We start from the raw sequence: 20,587 nt of genomic DNA, 5'->3' as shown, positions 1-20,587 counted from the left end.
CCAAATGTATCTGCCTCTACCATCACCCCACCAGTGTGTTCCACGTACCCACCACACTCCGTGTAAAAAACCTACCTCTGATATCCCTCCCCCTATACTTTCCTCCAATCAGTTTAAAATTATGTCCTCTCTTATTAGCTATTTCCACCCTGGGAAAAGCTCTCTGGCTGTCTGCTCAATCTATGCCTCTTATCATCTTGTACAGCTCTATCAAGTCACTTCTCACCCTCCTTCGCTCCAAAGAGAAAAGCCCTAGTTCACTCAACCTTTCCTCGTAAGACATGCTCTCTAATCCAGGCAGCATCCTGGTGAATTTCCTCTGCACCCTCTCCGAAGCTTTCACATCATTCCTGTGACGAAGCAACCAGAGCTGAACACAGTGTGATCTAACGAGGGTTTTATTGAGTTGGTGACTCTTTAACTTAATCCCCTGACCAATGAAGGCCAATGCACTATAAGCCTCCTTAACCATCCTACGAGATATATAACATTGAGTGTTGGACTGCCCGCCCTGCGGTCAGGTGGGAGTGCGTGAGCACATCAAGCCCAGCAGAGACTCAACAAGATGTTCAGCACCATTTCTGTTGGGGACTCTGTTGGTGCAGCTCACATCCCATCCATGGACAATAAGGAGCTCAATCAGAAAATCTTGTCTTTTTAATTCAAGAGCACTGAAATCGTGCATAAACAACTGTGTTCTAACAAGCATCAATTTCTCCAAGCTAATTTCTGGACTGTAATTTCTTAGGAAAGTGTTGATACTTCGCTTGCATTCTTTAACCCTTGCCTTCTAACCCTGTGCCTGCAGTGAGCTGATTCAAGCATTGCAAGCAGAGGTTTCACAACTCAGGGATCGCCTGCAGCAGATTTTACCGAAGCCCCAAGGAGATTCCGAAAGGAATTCACCACCACCCAGACCTCGAAGGCACGTTATTCACCGGCGTTCCCTCAGGAGGTCAGTAAGTACGTAGAGTTACCTCAGAAACCAGTAGATAGTGCAAAGAAGCACTGATATCCTGTTTATTTTTGATTGTCAATGCATCCATTGTAATGCTAGTGGGGAACTGGACGATGACGTGCTGTGCAACCGAGACCATATGAAAAAGTGTTTCCTAGTTTCTCCTCTAATCCTTGTACCAATTACTTTATGCCTTCTGCTTTTTGATCCCCCCACCCCATGGGAAATGATCCTAGATTTGATATGATGCTTGACATTGAGGAGGCACATGAACCGCAGCAGTCTGGCTATTCAAGGCAAAAAAATGATCAATGGATCTGAATGCAGAGAAATGGAGTGTTATGCATTGGACAAAGTGCAACACAGCATGGGAATGGATAATAGATGGGATGAAATAGAGAGGTGTAGAGGAACCTCGAGACCTTGAAGTGTATGCCCAGAGAAAAGGACCAGAGCAAGTTAATCTATCTTTACCTCATAAATAGAGTTCAAGAACAGAGAGATTACCTACAAATTGTATGTGATGCCTGACAGGTTTGGGTTCTGTGAATTGTTCTGGCTGCCATCTTACCAGGAACATATATTATCACGGGAGATGATGGAGGGGAGATTTACAAAGGTGGTGCCAAGTTACAAGAAAAAATTTGATAATCTCAATGTGTTTGGAGGAGAGGAGACTGAGGGGACACTGACTAAGGCGAAGAAAGGACCCATCTTCTTTAGTAATGATGTCAAAAAGCAGCTGGAGATTTAAACTAAATCAGAGAAGGTCCCTGTCACTGCCCTCTGACCTCTGTCCTTTAGTCTCTGACCTGAGTTTTATATGTGTCAAATCCCAAACCACAGTGTGACTCATCTCAGGCATCGCTCTGATTCTCTTCTCAAGGAAACTCTCACAGAAAGGTGAGGAGGAGGGAGAGGGCCAGACAAGCAACAAACCTTCAGCAAGTCACAGCCGCTCAAAACCAATCCCACACTTTGGATCAGACCCCGAAATCAGTAAGTGTGTTCGGAGATTTTCACACTAGTTAAAGCTCTGTGAGAAAATACCTGACAAAGTGGCTTGTTCCTCATGAGGTGTCTACCATCTCTGCTCACACATCCTGAGTGCCCCTAATGATAAATGTTCCATTATTCCTACTGGACCGCACGGTAGTAACACTATTTCAGATCCAGCGACCCAGGTTCAGTTCTAGCTGCTGTCTGTGACCATGTAGGTTTCCTCTGGGAACTCAGCTTTCTTCACTCAGTCTAAAAACGTACAGGTTAGTGGGTTAATTGGTACCCACAGGCTCGTTGGGCCCGAAGGGCCTGCTACCATGCTGTAATATAAGGATCTGTAGGGATCACTCCCCTCATGATTCCCTTGTCCATTCATCTATCTCTCCCCCAATAATCTCCGTACAGGCACTTCTCCCTGCAAGAGGCCTAGTACTACACCTGCCCATACATCCCTCAGCTCCATTCAGGGCCTCAGACAGTCCTTCCAGGTGAGGCAACACTTCATCTGCGAATTTGCTGGGGTCGTCTATTGTGTCCAGTGCTCCTGATGTGATCTCCTCTAAATTGGTGAGACCAGTCGTAAATCGGGGACCACTTCATCAAGCACCTCCACATCACCCATCAAAACTTCTCAATAGCCAGACATTTTAATTCTGAGTCCCATTCACATTCCAATGTGTCTGTCCATGGCCTCCTCTTGTGCAAAGATGAAGCTACCCTCAGGGTTGAGGAGAAACACCTTATATTCCACCTGGCTACCCTCCAACCTGATGGCATTAAATTCCTCCCCCCCCTCCTCTATTCCCCACTCTGACCCTTTCACCTGCCTTTTACTTCCCACTGGGTCCCTTCCTCCTTCTCTTTCTCCTGTAGTCCATTCTGCTCTCCTATCAGATCTTTCTTCTCCAGACTTGACCTTTCCCACCCACCTGGCTTCACCTGTCACCTTCCAGCTAGCCTCTTTCTCCTCCCCCTACTTTTTTATCCTGGCATCTTCCCTCTTCCTTAGTCCTGAAGAAGGGTCTTGGTCTGAAATGTTGACTGATTATTCTTTTGCACAGATAGTGTCTGACCTGCTGAGTTCCTTCAGCATTTTGTGTGTTAACTGGCTTTATTGTTCGATTGATGGTTGTCATCCCAAACAGTAGCTACCAGTGCAAAGTGATGGAGTCATTGAACACTACAGCACAGAAGCAGACCCTTCAGCCCATTTAGTCCATGCTGAACTATTAATCTGTCTAATCCAATCAACCTGCGCCTGGACCATAGCCCAGCATACCCCTCCCATCCATGTACTTACGCAGTGTTGAAATGAAGCCCATATCCACCACTTCCACTGGCAGCTCATTCCACACTCTCACCACCCTCTGAGTGAAGAAGTTCCCTCTCATGTTCTCCTTAAACTATTCACCCTTCACCTTTAACTTATGACCTCTCGTTCTAGTTTCACCCACCCTCTGGAAAAAGCCTGCTTTCTTGATGTCCGCATGTCCTAACATGTGGGCGTTAAACCCCTGTAAGGCAGCTGGGAATTAAAATGGTGATCACGAAAGTACTTAGTAGTTGGTGAATTCACTAATATCCTTCAGGAAAGGAAGTGTGGCATCCCTACCTACTGCAGCTCATACACAGCTATAGATGAGGACAAGAATTACCCCCCACTGGGTGCAGAACAAGCAGCTCTGAACAACACAGGATGTCCTGCTTCCTTATTTACAGATAAACACCAGTGTGCAGGGGGACCTGGGTCTCCTGGTTCACACCGATGAGGAGCCAGACTACAGGGCAAGGCTAGGGTGTTCCTTGTTGACTCAAGTTTTTGCTATGAAGATTGGAGATCGCTAATCAAAGTTCAGTCACCAAAGCTGATTTTGTGCTGGTTCATCAGTGTGGTCACGATTGAGTCTTGCGAACATGCTGAGGAATCCGCACAAGCTCTGATATACACTGTGAAGACCATAAGACATTGGAGCAGAATTAGGCTATTCGGCCCATCACTTCTGGTCTGCCATTCCATCATGGCTGATTTATTATCCCTCTCAACCCCATTCTCTTGCCTTCTCCCCAAAACCTTTGACCCTCTTACTAACCAAGAACCTGTCAAACTCGGCTTTAAATATGCTCAGTGATGACCTCCACAGTCATCTGTGGCAACAAATTCCACAGATTCACCACCCTCTGGTTAAAGAAATTCCTCATCACCTCTGTTCTAAATGGACATCCCTCTATTCTGAATCTGTGCCCTCTGGTCCTAGACACCCCCACTATAAGAAACATTTCTTCACATCCACTCTGTCTAGGCCTTTCAATATTCAATAGGTTTCAATGAGATCCCCCCCCCCCATTCTTCTAAACTCCAGTGAATCTTCTCTCATACTTACAGTACGTGAGTGATTCCTTTACTGCAAAAATTAGTGAGATAAGGAAATTCATTCCTTGATTGTATTTATTTTGAATGAATTTTTCACTCATTGTTTGTAATTTTAATCCTTAGATCTGTAGAATAAATCAGAGCAGAGATTATAACAGACCAGTGATATTGATATTGTTAGGTTAAAGATCCAAAATGTTTCTCATGCCTTTTAATATCAAACGTTTTGTCACTAACACAGAAAGGTCCTCTTCACTTCAACATCTAAACCAGAAAGAGACTAAAAAGAAGTTAGTGCCAGAAAAGAGAAGGGAAGAAAACATGAAACCCTTGACACTGAGAACTGACGAGATGGCCTCTTCACTGCCGAGGCAACAGGCAGTGATGGGGGGAGGGAAGCAGAGATCTCAGAATTCAGACACTTCTTTCTATTGGTTCAAGAATCATCTTACCCTGCAGCGTGAGATCATGAAGGAACAAAAGAGAAACAATGAGCTATTGGAAGAACTTATTGAACTCCACAGCGATATTAGAACTTTTATCCATAAGATTAGCTCTTCACTTTGAAGGCAGCTTTTTCAATCAGAGACGTTGTAAAGCAGAATATTGCTATGATTGGAGTCAATACTGGAAATGTTACATAGTTCACTTCTAGCCCACCCCTACCCTGAGACATATAGACTAAGCCCATTGTCAACCAACTACTCCAATCCCTCCACCTTTTCATTCCTGGCCACTGCAATGTTACAGCTGGTCCCGCATATCGTGTTAGCCATTGGGGCTAGCTCCAACAACAGTCACATAACCAGGAGGACTTCACCCCCTTGTGGGGACCAAGCTTTGAAACATGGAAGTGTCGTTTCTAGCTTGAATGGTTCACCTCCCACAGTCCCCCCACCCATCACTGTATCCACTGAGATTACATGGTGTAGAACCCTGTACTATGTTCTCCAAGGCAACGCCTGTCTAATGTTAGAGGTGGTGATCCTGGAGCACTGGTTTATCTGGGGCTGATCAACATGCAGCAAACCATTTTGGCCTCAATTACTCTGAAAATCAGAGACTATTCCCTTTCAGTGATAAATCATGGTAATAAAATTCACATAAAAGCTGTAATAATGTGTTTCTTCATTGTGAACAAATGTAGAAGAACCATCATTAAGTTGGGCATTTGCCCTTCTCAAGGATTTATTCAGCAGCTGACTGCCGTCTTCAGCGATTTCATCTTCCTTCCTTTCCGAGCATTCTATATCCAGCCCACGTTTATCAGAACCTGGTGTCTTTTGTACCATCAGACATTAGAGACAGTGTCATATTCAGTGAACACAGAGTGGCCATTTCAAAACCTAGCTGCATTCCTTCCCACAAAATTTACAAGTCTCTGGTAGGAGATGTTGGCCAGCTGTTTAGCTGCAGCAGGCGTCTCACTTTGTGAAAGGCAGAGAGTGAAGAAAGGTTTAAGTAATGCAGAATCACTGAACTAAAAGATTCTGCAGAAGTTAACACCATCAGCAAAGCAGTAACGGAGAATAAGGAAGGGTCGAGAATTAGGAGGGGGATTAAATATGATCCACAGGTCTGTGTCTGACAGGAAGAATCCATCATAATAATGTCTTGAGAGAACTTTCTTGCTGAACTGCTCCAAGTTCATGTACCAGAGTGCTGTTAAATTCCAGATGAGAAGTGCTGAAATTGTTGATTTAAAAATGTGTCTATCTGTCCCATTTATTCCCATACTTCTTTGTAAAAGTGACAGAAAATACCAGAAATCAAGGAAGCCCGTTTAAGGAAGCATTCTGTGTAGACTGCCGCAGTATAGCCTCAGCAGAAGGGAATGTGATTGGAGGATACAATACTCCGCCACAGTCCACGTTCTTTACATTATGTTATAAACTGCTGCACTGAAGTTTTCAAAACATGGGAGTAAGGGAAGTCAGATAGTTCTTTGTGCTTATCTCAGTTAGAGGATAGGTGATTGTTGTATCAAGGAGATTACGTGGTCAATAAGAGAATGAGAGTATCACAGAGTGAGGACATGGAACCAGTATACCACAGGAACAAGACCTGTGTTGCTATTTTATCTGCTCTTACTGGCCCCCTGGCAGTCTATTCCTGGCACCCACTGCTCAGTGTTGATAATACATCTTCTTTTGCAGTGCCTTTCAACTTACCCCCAATTGGGGATATGGTGCAAATGAGACTAGATCAGTGGCCACCATAGTCAGTGAGAATGAGTGGGGCTGAAGAATCTGTTTCTGGACTGTCTGACTCCTTCACATTTTACCCTCTCGTATTTGACATTTCCACCCTGGGAAAAAGACTCTTACTATATACCCGACCTATATCTCTCATAATTTTATGAACTTTTATCTGGTTGCTGCTCAGGCTCCATAACTCTAGAGAAAACAAACATTATTTCCCCAACCTCTTCTTATAGCTAATGCTCTCTAATCCAGGCAGCATTCCCCCTGTATCTATAACTACACTCCAAATGTCACCCAACAAAGGTCTCTTTACCACCCAATCCACTTGTGTTGCCACTTTCAGGGGGCTGTGAACCTGCAGGACGGAAATAGACTGATTAAGGATGATCAGCATGGCTTTGTGCATGGTAGGTCATGTCTAACAAACCTTCTGGAGTTTTTTGAGGAAGTTACCAGGAACGTTTAATGAACGAAAGGCAGTGGATGCTATCTACATGGACTTCAGTGAACACAAACCCAGAGCCATCAAATGCTCTTCATATGGCAAGTCATTTGATCCTGGAATCATTTTTGTGAACCTCCTTTGAATCTTCTCCAGTTTCAGCACATCCTTTCTAAGATAAGGGGCCCAAAACTGCTCACAACACTCCCAAATGAGGCCTCACCAGTGCTTAATAAAGTCTCATACTTACTTTTATATTCTAGTTGATGCACTATCAATAACTCCAAAAGACTGGAAGTAGAGTAAATACTGAAAGCAGTAAAGTTTTATTAGCAGTAAAACGGAGCACGTCCGTGCCGGATGACTGCCCTGGACTGTGGGAGGAGCAGTGACACAATCACCTTTATCCAGGGGTCTGTGGGAGGACTCACAGGGGCAGACAGCAGAGGGACGTGTCCAGACAGACATACATGGTTTACCATACTAGTCCTCTTGAAATGAATACTAACATTGCATTTGCCTTCCTCACCACAGACTCAACCTGTAAATTAACCTTTAGGCAATCCTGCACAAGGACTCCCATGTCCCTTTGCACCTTAGTTTTTTTATGTTTTACTCCATTTAGAAAATAGTCAACCCTTTCATTTCTTTTCCCGGACTACATGACCATACACTTCCCAACACTGTATTCCATCTGCCATTTCTTTGCCCATTCACCTAATCTGTCCAAGTTTCTTCTTTAGCCTCTCTACTTCCACAAAACTACCTGCCCTTCCACTTCATATATTCTGCAAACTTTGCAACAAAGCTTTGCATCCAAGTCATTGACATATAACGTAAAAAGAGTCAGTCCCAACACTGACCTCTGAGGAACACCACTCATCACTGGCAACCAGCCAGAAAAGGCTCCCTTTATTCCCACTCTTTCCCTCCTGCCAATCAGCTACTGCTTTAACCATGCTAGGATATCTCTTGTAATACCAAGTACGTGTAGCTTGTTAAGCAGCCTCATGCGTGGCACCTTGTCAAGGGCCTTCTGAAAATCCAAGTACGCATCAACCGATTCTCCTTTGTCCATCCTGCTTGTTATTTCTTCAAACAATTCCAACAGATTTGTCAGGCAAGATTTTCCTCTGAGGAAACCAAACTTACCATGGCCTATTTTATCATGCACCTCCAAGTACCCAAAGAGCATATCTTTAATAGTTGACCCAAGATCTTCCCAACAACTGAGATCAGTCCAACTGACCTATGATTTTCCTTTCTTCTGCCTCTCTCCCTTCTTGAAAATAGAGTGACATTTGCAATGTTCCTGTCTTCCAGAACCATTCCAGAATATAGTGATTATTGAAAGATCATTACTAATGCCTCCACGATCTCTTCAGCCACCTCTTTCGGCACTCTATGGTGTACACCATCTGGTCCAGGTGACTTATCCACCTTCAGATCTTTCTGAAGGTTCCAGAGTCCTGATTAAGAAGTTGCAGCACCTGGGCCTCTGTACCTTCCTCTGCAATTGTATCCTCGACTTCCTAACTGGAAGACCACAATCTGTGCAGATTGGTGATAATATCTCCTCCTCACTGACGATCAACACTGGTGCACCTCAGGGGTGTGTGCCGCACCATCAACCGGGCATATTAAGTGTCCTGTAGCCGTCCATCCTCCTGATAATCTGGTAAACAACTGAGCTGTTGCATTACACCAGCCTAAGTAGATGGAGCTGGATAATTGGTTTGTGCCATTCTGCTGCAGGGGTGTGTGCTTAGCCCACTGCTCTACTCTCTCTATACCCATGACTGTGTGGCTAGGCATAGCTCAAATACCATCTATAAATTTGCTGCCAATACAACCATTGTTGGTAGAATCTCAGGTGGTGGCGAGAGGGTGTACAGGAGTGAGATATGCCAACTAGTGGAGTGGTGCTGCAGCAACAACCTGGTACTCAACATTAGTAAGATGAAAGAGCTGATTGTGGACTTCAGGAAGGGTAAGACGAAGGAACACATACCAATCCTCATAGAGGAATCAAAGTAGAGAGAGTGAGCAGTTTCAAGTTCCTTGGTGTCAAGATCTCTGAGGATCTAACCTAGTCCCAACATAACGATGCAGTTCTAAAGAAGGCAAGACAGTGGCTATACTTTATTAGGAGTTTGAAGAGATTTGGTATGTTAACAAGTACACTCAAAAACTTCTATAGGTGTACCGTGGGCAGCATTCTGACAGGCTGCATCACTGTCTGGTATGGGTGGGGGGAGAGTGGGTGGCTACTGCACAGGACCAAAAGAAGTTGCAGAGGGCTGTAAATTTAGTCAGCTCCATCTTGGGTACTAACCTACAAAGGACTCAGGACATCTTCAAGGAGCGGTGTCTCAGAAAGGCAGCATCCATTATTAAGGACCCAGGGCATGCCCTTTTCTCACTGTTACCATCAGGTAGGAGATACAGAAGCCTGAAGGCACACACTCAGTGATTCAGGAACAGCTTCTTCCCCTCTGCCATCCGATTTCTAAATGAACATTGAACTTTTGGACACTACCTCACTTTTTTTTTAAATATATAGTATTTCTGTTTTTTGCATGATTTTTAATCTATTCAATATACATATGCTGTATTAAATATACTCAATCAGATATGTTTTTTTCTTCTAGATTATGTATTGCATTGAACTACTGCTGCTAAGTTAACAAATTTCACATCACATGCCGGTGATAATAAACCTGATTCTGATTCTGATTCTGATTCCCAAGAACCTTCTCACTAGTTATGGTAACTACTCACTTCATGCCCCCTGACACCTGGAACTTCCACCATACTGCTAGTGTCTTCCACAGTGAAGACTGATAGAAGATACTTATTCAGTTTGTCCATTATTTTGTCATCCCACATTACTATATCTCCAGCATCATTTTCTAATGGTCTGATATCCACTCTCGCCTCTCTGTTACACTCTATGTAAGAAACTTTTGGTATCCTCTTTAATATTATTGGCCAGCTTACTTTCCATCTTTACTTTCTTAATGGCTTTTTTAGTTACCTTCTGTTGGTTTTTGAAAGCTTCCCAATCCTCTAACTTCCCACTAATTTTTGCTCTATTTTATGCACTCTCTTTGGCTTTTATGTTGGCTTTGACTTCTCTTGTTCATCATGATTGTGTCATTTTCCCTTTGGAATATTTCTTTCTCTTTGGAATGTATATATCCTGTGTCTTCCGAATTGCTTCCAGAAATTTCAGCCATTGCTGCTCTGCCATCATCCCTGCCAGTGTTTTTTCCATTCAATTCCAGCCAACTCCTCTCTCATTGCCTCTGTAATTCCCTTTATTCCACGGTTATACTGATACATCTGACTTTAGTTTCTCAAATTTCAGGGTGAATTTGGTCATATTATGATCATTTGCCCCTAAGGGCTCGTTTACCTTAAGTTCTCTAATCAATTCTGGTTCATTTCACAACACCCAATCCAGAATAGCTGATCCTCTCGTGGGCTCAACCACTACGTACTCTAAAAATCCATCTCATAGGCACTCTAGAAAATCCCCCTCCTGGAATCCAGCACCAACCTGATTTTCCCAATCTTCCTGCATATTGAAGTCCCCCATGACTATTGTAACATTATCCTAGTGTCATGCATTTTTTATCTCCCGTTGCCTTCATCAACCGTGGGATTGAGTTTAAGAGCTGAGAGGTAATGTTGCAGTTATATAGAACCCTGGTCAGACCCCACTTGGAGTACTATGCTCAGTTCTGGTCACCTCACTACAGGAAGGATGTGGAAACTATAGAAAGGGTGCAGAGGAGATTTACAAGGATGTTGCCTGGATTGGGGAGCATGCCTTATGAGAATAGGTTGAGTGAACTCGGCCTTTTCTCCTTGGAGCGACGGAGGATGAGAGGTGGCCTGATAGAGGTGTATAAAATGATGAGAGGCATTGATCATGTGGATAGTCAGAGGCTTTTTCCCAGGGCTGAAATGGCTAACATGAGAGGGCACAGTTTTAAGGTGCTTGGAAGTAGGTACAGAGAAGATGTCAGGGGGAAATTTTTTATGCAGAGTGGTAAGTGCGTGGAATGGGCTGCTGGCGACAGTGGTGGAGCCGGATATGATAGGATCTCTTAAGATAATCCTGGATAGGTACATGGAGCTTAGAAAAATGGAGGGCTATGGGTAACCCTCGGTAATTTCTAAAGTAAGTCCATGTTCGACACAGCATTGTGGGCCGAAGGGCCTGTATTGTGCTGTAGGTTTTCTATGTAATTTGTAGGCCACATTTTTACCACTGTTTTGAGTCTGTATACAACTCCCATCAGGATCTTTTAAACCTTGCAGTTCCTTAGCTCTATCCACAATGATTCAACATCTTCCAACCCTGTGTCACCTCTTTCTACTAATTTGATTTCATTTTTTACCAAGAGAACAACACTGTCCCCTCTACCTACCTGCCTATCCTTTCAATACAATATGTATCCTTGGATATAAAGCACCCAGCTATAATCTTTCAGCCATGATTCTTTGATGCCTGCAACATCATACCTGCCAATGTGCAACTGTGTTGCAGGTTCAGCTACTTTATTCTGTACACTGTAAAGAAATCTTTTTTCACATTGCCCTTCATAAATCAAAATATTGAGGACAAGAGATGGGATGTTGATTGGCCAAATGGACTACTTCTGCTCCTATGGTCTTGTGGTCTTACGTTATGTTGAAGTGTATAAGACAAATTACATGAGGCCTAATTTCAAGTGTTGTGTGCAATTTTGATCACCTACCTACAGGAAAGGTATAAATAAGGTTGAATGATTACAAAAAATATTACAAGGATGTTACTGGGTCTGGAGGACGTGAGTTAAAAGTAAAGATTGAATAAGTTAGGACTTTATTCTTTGGAACGTAGAGGATTGAGAAGAGATTTGATAGAGGTATACAAAATTATGAGGGGTATAGATAGAGTAAATGCAAACAGGCTTTTTCCACTGAGCTTGAGTGGGACTACAACCCATGGTCATGTGTTAAGGGTGTTAAGTGAAAGTTTTAAGGGGCACAGGATAGATATGTCCCATAGAGGAAGAAGTTCTGAAATGCCAGGTGTAGACAACCATGGCTGATGAGGGAAGTTCAGGGTAGCATAAAAGCCAAGGAAAGAACATATCAGGTAGCAAAACTGAGTGGGAAGTTGGATATTTGGGAAGCTTTTAAAATCCAACAAAAGGCAACTAAAAAAAACCATAAGAAGGGAAAAGATGAAATATGAGGACAGACTAGCCAATAATATAAAGCAGGATACCAAAAGTTTTTTCAGTTATGTAAAGAGTAAAAGGAAGTAATATTGGACCACTGGACAATGATGCTGGTGAGCTAGTAATGGGGAACAAAGAAATGGCAGATGAACCTGATAGGTACTTTGCATCTGCTTTCACTGTGGAAGACAATAGCAGTGTGTCAGAGAGCAGGAGTAAGGACTATTGCTATTACAAAGGAAAAAGTGTGAAGCAAACTGAAAGGTCTTACGGTGGATAAGTCACCTGGTCCAGATGGACTACATCCCAGCGTCCTGAGAGAGGTTGCAGAAGAGATGGCAGATGCATTGGTCATGATCTTTCAAGAATCACTTGATTCTGGCATTGTCCTGGAGGACTGGAAGATTGCAAATGTCACTCCACTCCTTAAGAAGGAGGGAAGGTAAAAGAAAGGACATAATAGGCCAGTTAGCCTAACCTCAGTGGTTGGGGAAGTATTGGAGTCTAATGTTAAAGATGAGGTTTTGAGGTACTTTGACAAAATAAGTCAAAGACAGCATGGTTTCTGTAAAGGGAAATCTTGCCAGTTAAATCTGTTAAGAGTTCTTCAAGGAAGTAACAAGCAGGGTGGACAAAGGAGAGGCAGTGGATGTCATTTACTTAGATTTTCAGAAGGCACTTGATAATGTGCCATACATGAAGCTGCTTGACGATAAAATCCTATGGCATTACAGAAAAGATACTGACATGGATAGCAGAATGGCTGACAGGCAGGAGGCAGTGAGTGGGATTAAAAGGGGCTTTTCTGGTTGGCTGCCGGTGACTAGTTGTGTTTCCCAGGGGTCAGTATTGAGACCGCTGCTTTTCACATTGTTTGTCAATGATTTGGACAATGGAATTGATGGCTCTGTGGCAAAGTATGCGGATGATACGAAGATAGGTGGAGGGGTAGGTAGTGCTGAGGAAGCAATGCAATTGCAGCAGGACTTAGACAAATTGGAAGAATGGGCAAAAAAGTGGCAGACAAAATAGTGTTGGGAAATGTATGATAATGCATTTTGGTAAAAGGAACAGTAGTGCAGACTATTATCTAATTGGGGAGAAGGTTCAAACATCAGAGGTGCAGAGGGACTTAGGAGTCCTTGTGCAAAACTCCCAGAAAGTTCATTTACAGATTGAGTCTGTGGTAAAGAAGGCAAATGGAATGTTTACATTTATTTCCAGAGGAATAGAAGATAAAAGCAAAGTGATAATGCTGAGGCCACAAGTCAGGCCACACTTGGAATATTGTCAACGGTTTTGGGCCCCAGATCTCAGAAAGTATGTGTTGTCATTGGGGAGAGTTGAGTAGGGTTTGGCAGCTTTGGGCCTGTACCCACTGGAATTTCAAAGGATGTGGAGGGATCTCATTGAAGCCTACTGAATGTTGAAAGGACTGGGTAGGGTGGATGTGGAGAGGATGTTTCCTGTGGTGGGGGCATCCGGAACTAGAGGGCACAGCCTCAAAATTGGACAGAGATAAGGAGGAATTTTTTTTTAACCCAGAGAGTAGTAAATCTGTAGAATTCTCTGCTGCAGACTCCAGTTGAAGTCAAGTCCATGTCTATAGTTAAGGCAGAAGTTGATTGTCTCCTGATCAGTCAGGGCATCAAAGGATATGGCGAGAAGGCAGGTGCATGGGGTTGAGTGGGATCTGGGATCAGCCATGATGGAATGCTGGAGCAGACTCGATGGGCTGAATGGCCTAATTCTGCTCCTGTCTTTTGTCTTGTGGTCTTATGAGGTGAAACACCTTCACTCAGAAGGTCATCAAGAGTATGGAATGAGCTGCCAGTGCAAACAGTGCATGCAAGCTTGATGTCAATATTTAAGAGAAGTTTGGATAGGTACTTGGATGGTTGGGGTATGGAGGGCTTTCAATGGGAGTAGGCAGCTTAACTGGGTCAGCATGGACTGGATGGGCTGCGGGGCCTTTTTCTGTGCTGCACTTCTCTATGACTCTAAGATCCTTCTGTACAGCAGAGCTCCTAAAGGGTCCAGCCACTTACTGTGCACTTCCCTTTTACATTGATCTCCCAAAATCCATTACCTTTCACTTATCCAGATGAGCCTCCATTTGTCATTTCTCTACCCAAATTTCCAACTAATCCAGATCCTGCTGTTCCTTTTGACACCCTTTCTTGCTCTCCAGAACAGAAGAATGTGGGAGACATGGAAGAGAACAGACACGTACTGGGTGAATGCTTTGGCAAGCATTTCGCCATCTGAATCTCCTTGATTGTCAGCCATTTTAATTCTGCCTACCACCCCCACAATGACCTGCCAAGATAAGGCTAATCGCAAACTGGAGGAGCAGCATTTAGTATCCCCCTGGGTGGTCTTTCCTCTGCCCCTTTTCTCTCACCTCCAGATTTACCCAGCCCCCATTGCTGAATTGAATTAACTTTATTTCTTACATTCTCCACTTAAATGAGAAGGAAAAATCTTTACGTACGTCTCCGTCTAAATGTGCAATGTGCAATTGATAATACTTTGTAATAAGTAGTAGTAAATAGTGTGTACAACAGGACAGTCAATATAACATAGAAATTCAGTTGTGTCAGCATGAATTACTCAGCCTGATGGAGGGAGCTGTCCCGGAGCCTGTTGGTCCTGGCTTCAATGCTGTGGTGCCATTTCCCAGATGGTAGTAGCTGGAACAGTTTTTGGTTGGGGTGACTTGGGTCCCCAATGATCCTTCGGGCCCTTTTTATGCACCTACCTCTGAATAGTAGGAAGTTCACATCTACAGATGCACCACTCTCTGCAGAGTCCTGTGATTGAGGGAAGTACAGTTCCCATTCCAGACAGTGATGCAGCCAGTCAGGATGCTTTCAATTGTGCCCCTGTACGAAGTTCTTAGATTTTGGGGAGCCAACCCAAACTTCTTCAACCGTCTGAGGTAAAAGAGGCATATTGTGCCTTTTTCACCACACAGCCAGTATGTACAGACCACGTGAGGTCCTCGGTGATCTGGATGCCGAGGAACTTGAAGCTGTTCATCCTCTCAACCCCAGATCCATTGATGTCAATAGGGGCTAGCCTGTCTCCATTCCTCCTGTAGTCCACAACCAGCTCCTTTATTTTTATGACATTGAGGGATAAGTTTTTTTGACACCACTGTGTCAGGGTGATGACTTCTTCTCTGTAGGCTGCCTCGTTATTCTTTGAGATAAGGCCAATCAATGTAGTATTGTCAACAAATTTGATTAGCAGATTGGAGCTGTGGGTGGCAACACAGTTATGGGTATACAGGGAGTAAAGGAGGGGGCCTAGGACACAGCCCTGAGGGGCTCCTATGTTGACAGTCAGAGGGGCAGAGGTGAGGGAGCCCACTCTTACCACCTGCCAGCGATCTGACAGGAAGTCCGGGATCCAGCTGCACAAGGCAGCATGAAGGCTGAGATCTCTGAGCTTCTTGACAAGCCTGGAGAGAATTATGGTGTTGAATGCTGAACTGTAGTCCAAGAACAGCATTCTCACATCATGTTACTTTCTGCTCTCCCACTCTCTCCATCTGCCCATCACCCACATACTCCTCCCACTAGTTCCCATTCCCCCACTGCACGTATTTGCCCTCCCTACCTCTCCCCCCCCCGAATTCCACATTCTGCCTCTAATCAAAGTCCATCATTTTCAGCCCTTTGTCACTTCTATCTATCACCTCCTAGCTTCTGGCACTATTCCCACTCTCCTCCTCCGCCATCTGCCTATCACTCCCCCTCAGCTGAATCCACTTATCTCCCGCCAGCTTTTGCTCCTTACCCCCCACCGCTGTTTACTGGCTACCTTCCCTTTCTCTTCCAGTGCAACTGAAGGATCTCAACCATTCCCTCCTTGATATTGCCAGAGCCACTAAGTTCCCCCAGCAGTCATTGTGTTACAAATGTAGGAGTTGAGAAATGCAAAACAGAGGAGGTGCCCAGCAGGTCAGGCTAGGATCATTTCCATGCCCAGAGAAAGAAAAGTTTGAAGCTTATTACCCTAGTTACCCTGAATTTGAATTTGAATTCATTCAAATCTTACGTCCATCCCACAACATGAGGGAGTAAAAATCTTCGCGTTATGACTCTGTTGCAATTTACAGTCATGTGAATTTAAAAGTCTAATGGCCTGTAGAAAGAAGCTGTCCCGTAGATTGTTGGTCCTGGCTTTTATGCTGCGGTACCGTTTGCCAGACAGAAGCAGCTGAAACAGTTTATGGTTGGGGGGGGGGGGTGACTGGTGTTTCCGATGACCTTCCAGGCCTTCTTTATGCACCTGCTGCTGTAAATGTTCTCAGTGGAGGGAAGTTCACATCCGCAGACACGCTGGGATGTGACACTCTCTGACACTCTCTGTAGTGCCCAGCAATCAAGGTTGGTGCAGTTCCCGTACCAGGTGGTGATGCAGCCAGTCAGGATGCCCTCAATGGTGTCCCTGTAGAAGGTCTTGAGGATTTGGGGGCTCATGCCAAACTTCTTCAGTCGCCTGAAGAGGAAGGGACACTCTTGTGCTTTTTTTGCCTCACAGCCGGTGTGTTCAGTCCAGGTGAGATCTTCAGTGATGTGTATACCGAGGAACTTGAAACTACTCACCCTCTCAAATGCAGTCTTTTGATGTTGATCGGGGTGAGCCTGTCTCCCTTCCTCCTGTGATCCACAATCAACTCTTTTGATTTTTGGACATTGAGGGAGAGGTTGTTATCTTGGCACCATTGTGTCAGGCTGTCTCATCGCCACTAGAAATAAGGCCAATCAAAGTCATGTCACCTTTGAATTTGATCAGCAGCTGTGTATGGCAGGACAGTCATGGGTGTAGAGGAGGGGACTCAGGACACAACCCTGTGTTGAGGGGCAGAGGTGAGGGAGCCCAACACCACCTGTCAGAAATCTGATAGCAAGTCTAGGATCCAGTGCAGGCCAAGGCCTCTGAGCTTCCTGTCAAGTCTGGAGGGGATTATGGTGTTGAATGCTGAACTGTAGTCCAGGAGCAGCATTCTAACATATACATCCCTCTTCTCCAGATGAGTGAGTGCTGTGTCTATGGTGTTATTGGTAGACCGGTTCCGCCAGTAGGTGAATTGTAAGGGATCCAGTTTGGCTGGTAGTATGCTGCAGATGTAGCTGTTAACCAGCCTCTTAAAGCATTTGCTTATGATTGAGGTGAGTGCAACAGGGCGCCAATTGTTCAGGCATGGTTTTTTCAGCTACAGGGACAATGATGGACGATTTGAAACAGGAGGGCACTGCACACTGGGAGAGGGAGAGATTAAAAACACACCAGCCAGCTGTTCCGCACACACTTTGGGACCCGCCCTGGGATGCCATCCTTGCAGTGGTTGACATTTGGAATGATCTAAGTATTCAACCTCAGAGATGACCAAGAAGCAGGTCTCATCGGCAGCTTTCCTTGGGAGTTCAGTCTTAACAACCTCGAATTGAGTGTAAAAACATGTAGCTCATCCGAGAGCGAGGGGGCAATGTTGGCTGTACAGCTGTGGCTCCTCTTGAAGTCCACGATGGTGTGCAGCCCTTGCCATACACTGCTTGTGTCATTGTCACAGAGTTGTGTCTGAATTTTGTCCCTGTGTTGCCGTTTTGCCACCTTGATGGCTCTACATAAATCAAAGTGGCATCTCTTGAGCTCCTGTTGGTCTCCAGAGGTGACGACTTTATCCCTTGCACTGAGAGCAATGTGCACTGATCCATTTATCTATGGCTTCTGGTTTGGGTAGATCTGTCAGAGATGTTCCACTCTTAACCTCAATGGTCACTATGGTCACCCTGGTGTCACCCTATCAGAGACATCCCACTCTTCACCCTGAATAGTCGCCATGGTCACCCTGGTGTCACCCTATCAGAGACATCCCACTTCCCACCCTGAATAATCACCATTGCCACCCTGGTGTCACCCTATCAGAGATGTCCTCCTGCCCACCTTCACTGCAGGTTAATTAGTTTCTTTTGTCTCATTCCTGTTCTGATTAAGGTCTTTGATCTGAAGATTAACTCCACTCATCTTCTCATGGATGCTGCCTGACTTGCTGAGTGTTTCCAGCATTTTCTGTTTATGTTTCGGATTTCCAGCATCTGTTGTTTTATTGATTTAGTTCTCTTGTTAAGTTATGTGCCTGATTCTTCAGGCTTATCTCTGATCCCTCCAATTATTAGAAGTTGGAGATTCTTCTCTTGGTGTTCAGGAGGGATACGTTCCAACGTTTCAATCATGAGAATAGCAGTCCTGATGAAGGGTCTCAGCTCAAAATGTCGACTGCTTATTCCCCTCCATAGATGCTGCCTGACCTGCTGAGTTTCTCCAGCAATTTGTGTGTTGCTCTGGATTTCCAGCATCTGCAGAATCTCTTGTGTTTGTGAGCTTAGGATGTCCAGACATTGCCCTCAGCTTGGCTGATAGAGACTGTATGACAGCACTGCACCAGAATCCAATATGCAACCTGGTGCTTCACCCCAAAACACTCTTATCTATTCTTCCCTCCCTACTCAGCCAGTGGACACTGAGGGTGTTAATGTTCCAAGGTAGACAAATCAATTTAGGACAAAATGCAGGTACAGAGTGATAAAATCTTGTTAGCAAAGGATAAACGTTTGGATGAGAGAGTTTTGGAAGGCCATGATCCATCTATGGGTAGAAGATCGGGTCAGTATGGACTGCATGGGCCAAAGGGCCTGTTTTCTGTGTTGTAGTGCTCTATGACTCTGTAGCCCAAGAGAAAAGGTATGTTAGTGTTTGTACCAGTGCATTCCCTCATAGGAAACCTTTCTACAATTGGATAAGACTGGTGAGACTGCCTGAACCAGTCCTTACAGTTTTAGTGCCCTTACCCAAGGAAGGCTATTCTTGCCTCAGAGGAAGATGGAGTGATGATTTACAGGCAGGTTCCAAACAGTAGCAGATTTGCCACGTGAAGATAGACTGAGTACTTTTCAAAAGTTTAAAATAATGAGTGGAGGATTTATCGAACATGCGAAGGACATGATAGGCTAGAAGTTGGTAAAAAGGTGAGTGTTTCGAAATCAGAGGTAGGAGGCCTAGGTCTGAAGTAAGGAGGTTGCAGACCGTTTTGACTTTTCAACTCTAGAGGGCTGTGAGTGCTTAATCACTTAGCCATTGTATTCATAACAAAGATCGACACGTTGCTGGGTACTTACGGAATGCATAGATTTAGGGATAATGCTGAGGTCAAAGGTCAGCCATGGCCTAAAGAATGGCAGAAAAGTTCAAGAGGTCAGCAGGCGTACACGCACTCTTATTTTGTATGTTTATCAAAATGATTAGGACACAGAGGTAAGAGCTTTTTCCTGGTGATCTGTTGCGCACATCCACTCTCCTGTGGGGAAAAAATGTTAAATTTGTTTGGTCTCAGATGAGGTTGCCAATGTTTCAACATACCCCCTGCACTCTGCGATGCCAATCCACTTTAAATATCTGAAGAGCTGTGTCACTGAGGGCTTTCAATTTATCAATCTTCTAAACCTTGCCAGGTCTGTCTTCTTTCTCATGATAGAACTTGAAGTTAAACATATTTTATGGATGCTACTGTGAGTATAAAAGTATTTGACCCCCCCCCCCCCGGAAGTTTTGATGTTTTATTGTTTTACAACATTGAATCACAGTGGATTTTTTTGACACTGATCAACAGGAAAAGACTCCTTTGTGTCAAAGTGATATCAGATTTCTACAGAGTGATCTTAATTAATTACAAATATAAAACACAAAATAATTGATTGCATAATTATCACCTCCTTCAAATCAGTATTTACAGCAATTACTGCCTTGAGTCTGTGTGGATAGGTGTCTATCAGCTTTGCACATCTGGACACTGCAATCTTTCCCCATTCTTTACAAAAGTACTCAAACTCTATCAGATTGCATGGGGATCATGAGTGAACACCCCTTTTCAAGTCCAACCACAAATTCTTAATTGGATTGAGGTCTGACTCTGACTCAGCCACTCCAGGGCATTAACTTTGTTGTGTTTAAGCCATTCCTGTGTAGTTCTGGCTTTGTGCTTGGAGTCATTGGCTTGTTGGAAAACAAATCTCCTCCCAAGTCGCAGCTGTCCTGCAGACTGCATCAGGTTTTCCCCCAGGATTTCCCTGTATTTTACTGCATTCACTTTACCCTCTACCTTCACAAGCCTTCCAGGGTCTGCTGCAGTGAAGCATCCCCACAGCACGATGCAGCCACTCCATGCCTCACGGTAGGGATGGTGTGTGTTTGATGATGCGTAGTTTTTGGCTTATGCCAAACATAGTGTTTAGTCTGATGGGCAAAAAGCTTAATTTTGGTTTCATCAGACCATAGAACCTTCTTCCAGCTGACTTCAGAATA

General features: G+C 44.3%; 1 protein-coding gene across 2 annotated transcripts in view; it reads left to right on the top strand.

The window, feature by feature from the left end:
* The window catches only part of akna (AT-hook transcription factor), a 122,057-nt gene that overhangs the window by 80,884 nt on the left and 20,586 nt on the right, over positions 1 to 20,587 (top strand). Inside the window, exons 18-19 of one of the 2 annotated variants that reach the window (XM_073052444.1) lie at positions 809 to 955; positions 1,845 to 1,957. In XM_073052444.1, the coding sequence (XP_072908545.1) occupies positions 809 to 955; positions 1,845 to 1,957 (260 nt within the window). The remainder of the gene's footprint in view (positions 1 to 808; positions 956 to 1,844; positions 1,958 to 20,587) is intronic. The other variant, XM_073052445.1, reaches the window with a different exon arrangement.

Source organism: Hemitrygon akajei, chromosome 7, assembly GCF_048418815.1.
Source record: "Hemitrygon akajei chromosome 7, sHemAka1.3, whole genome shotgun sequence".
Taxonomy (NCBI): domain Eukaryota; kingdom Metazoa; phylum Chordata; class Chondrichthyes; order Myliobatiformes; family Dasyatidae; genus Hemitrygon; species Hemitrygon akajei.
This window is presented reverse-complemented; position numbering and strand designations above follow the sequence as displayed.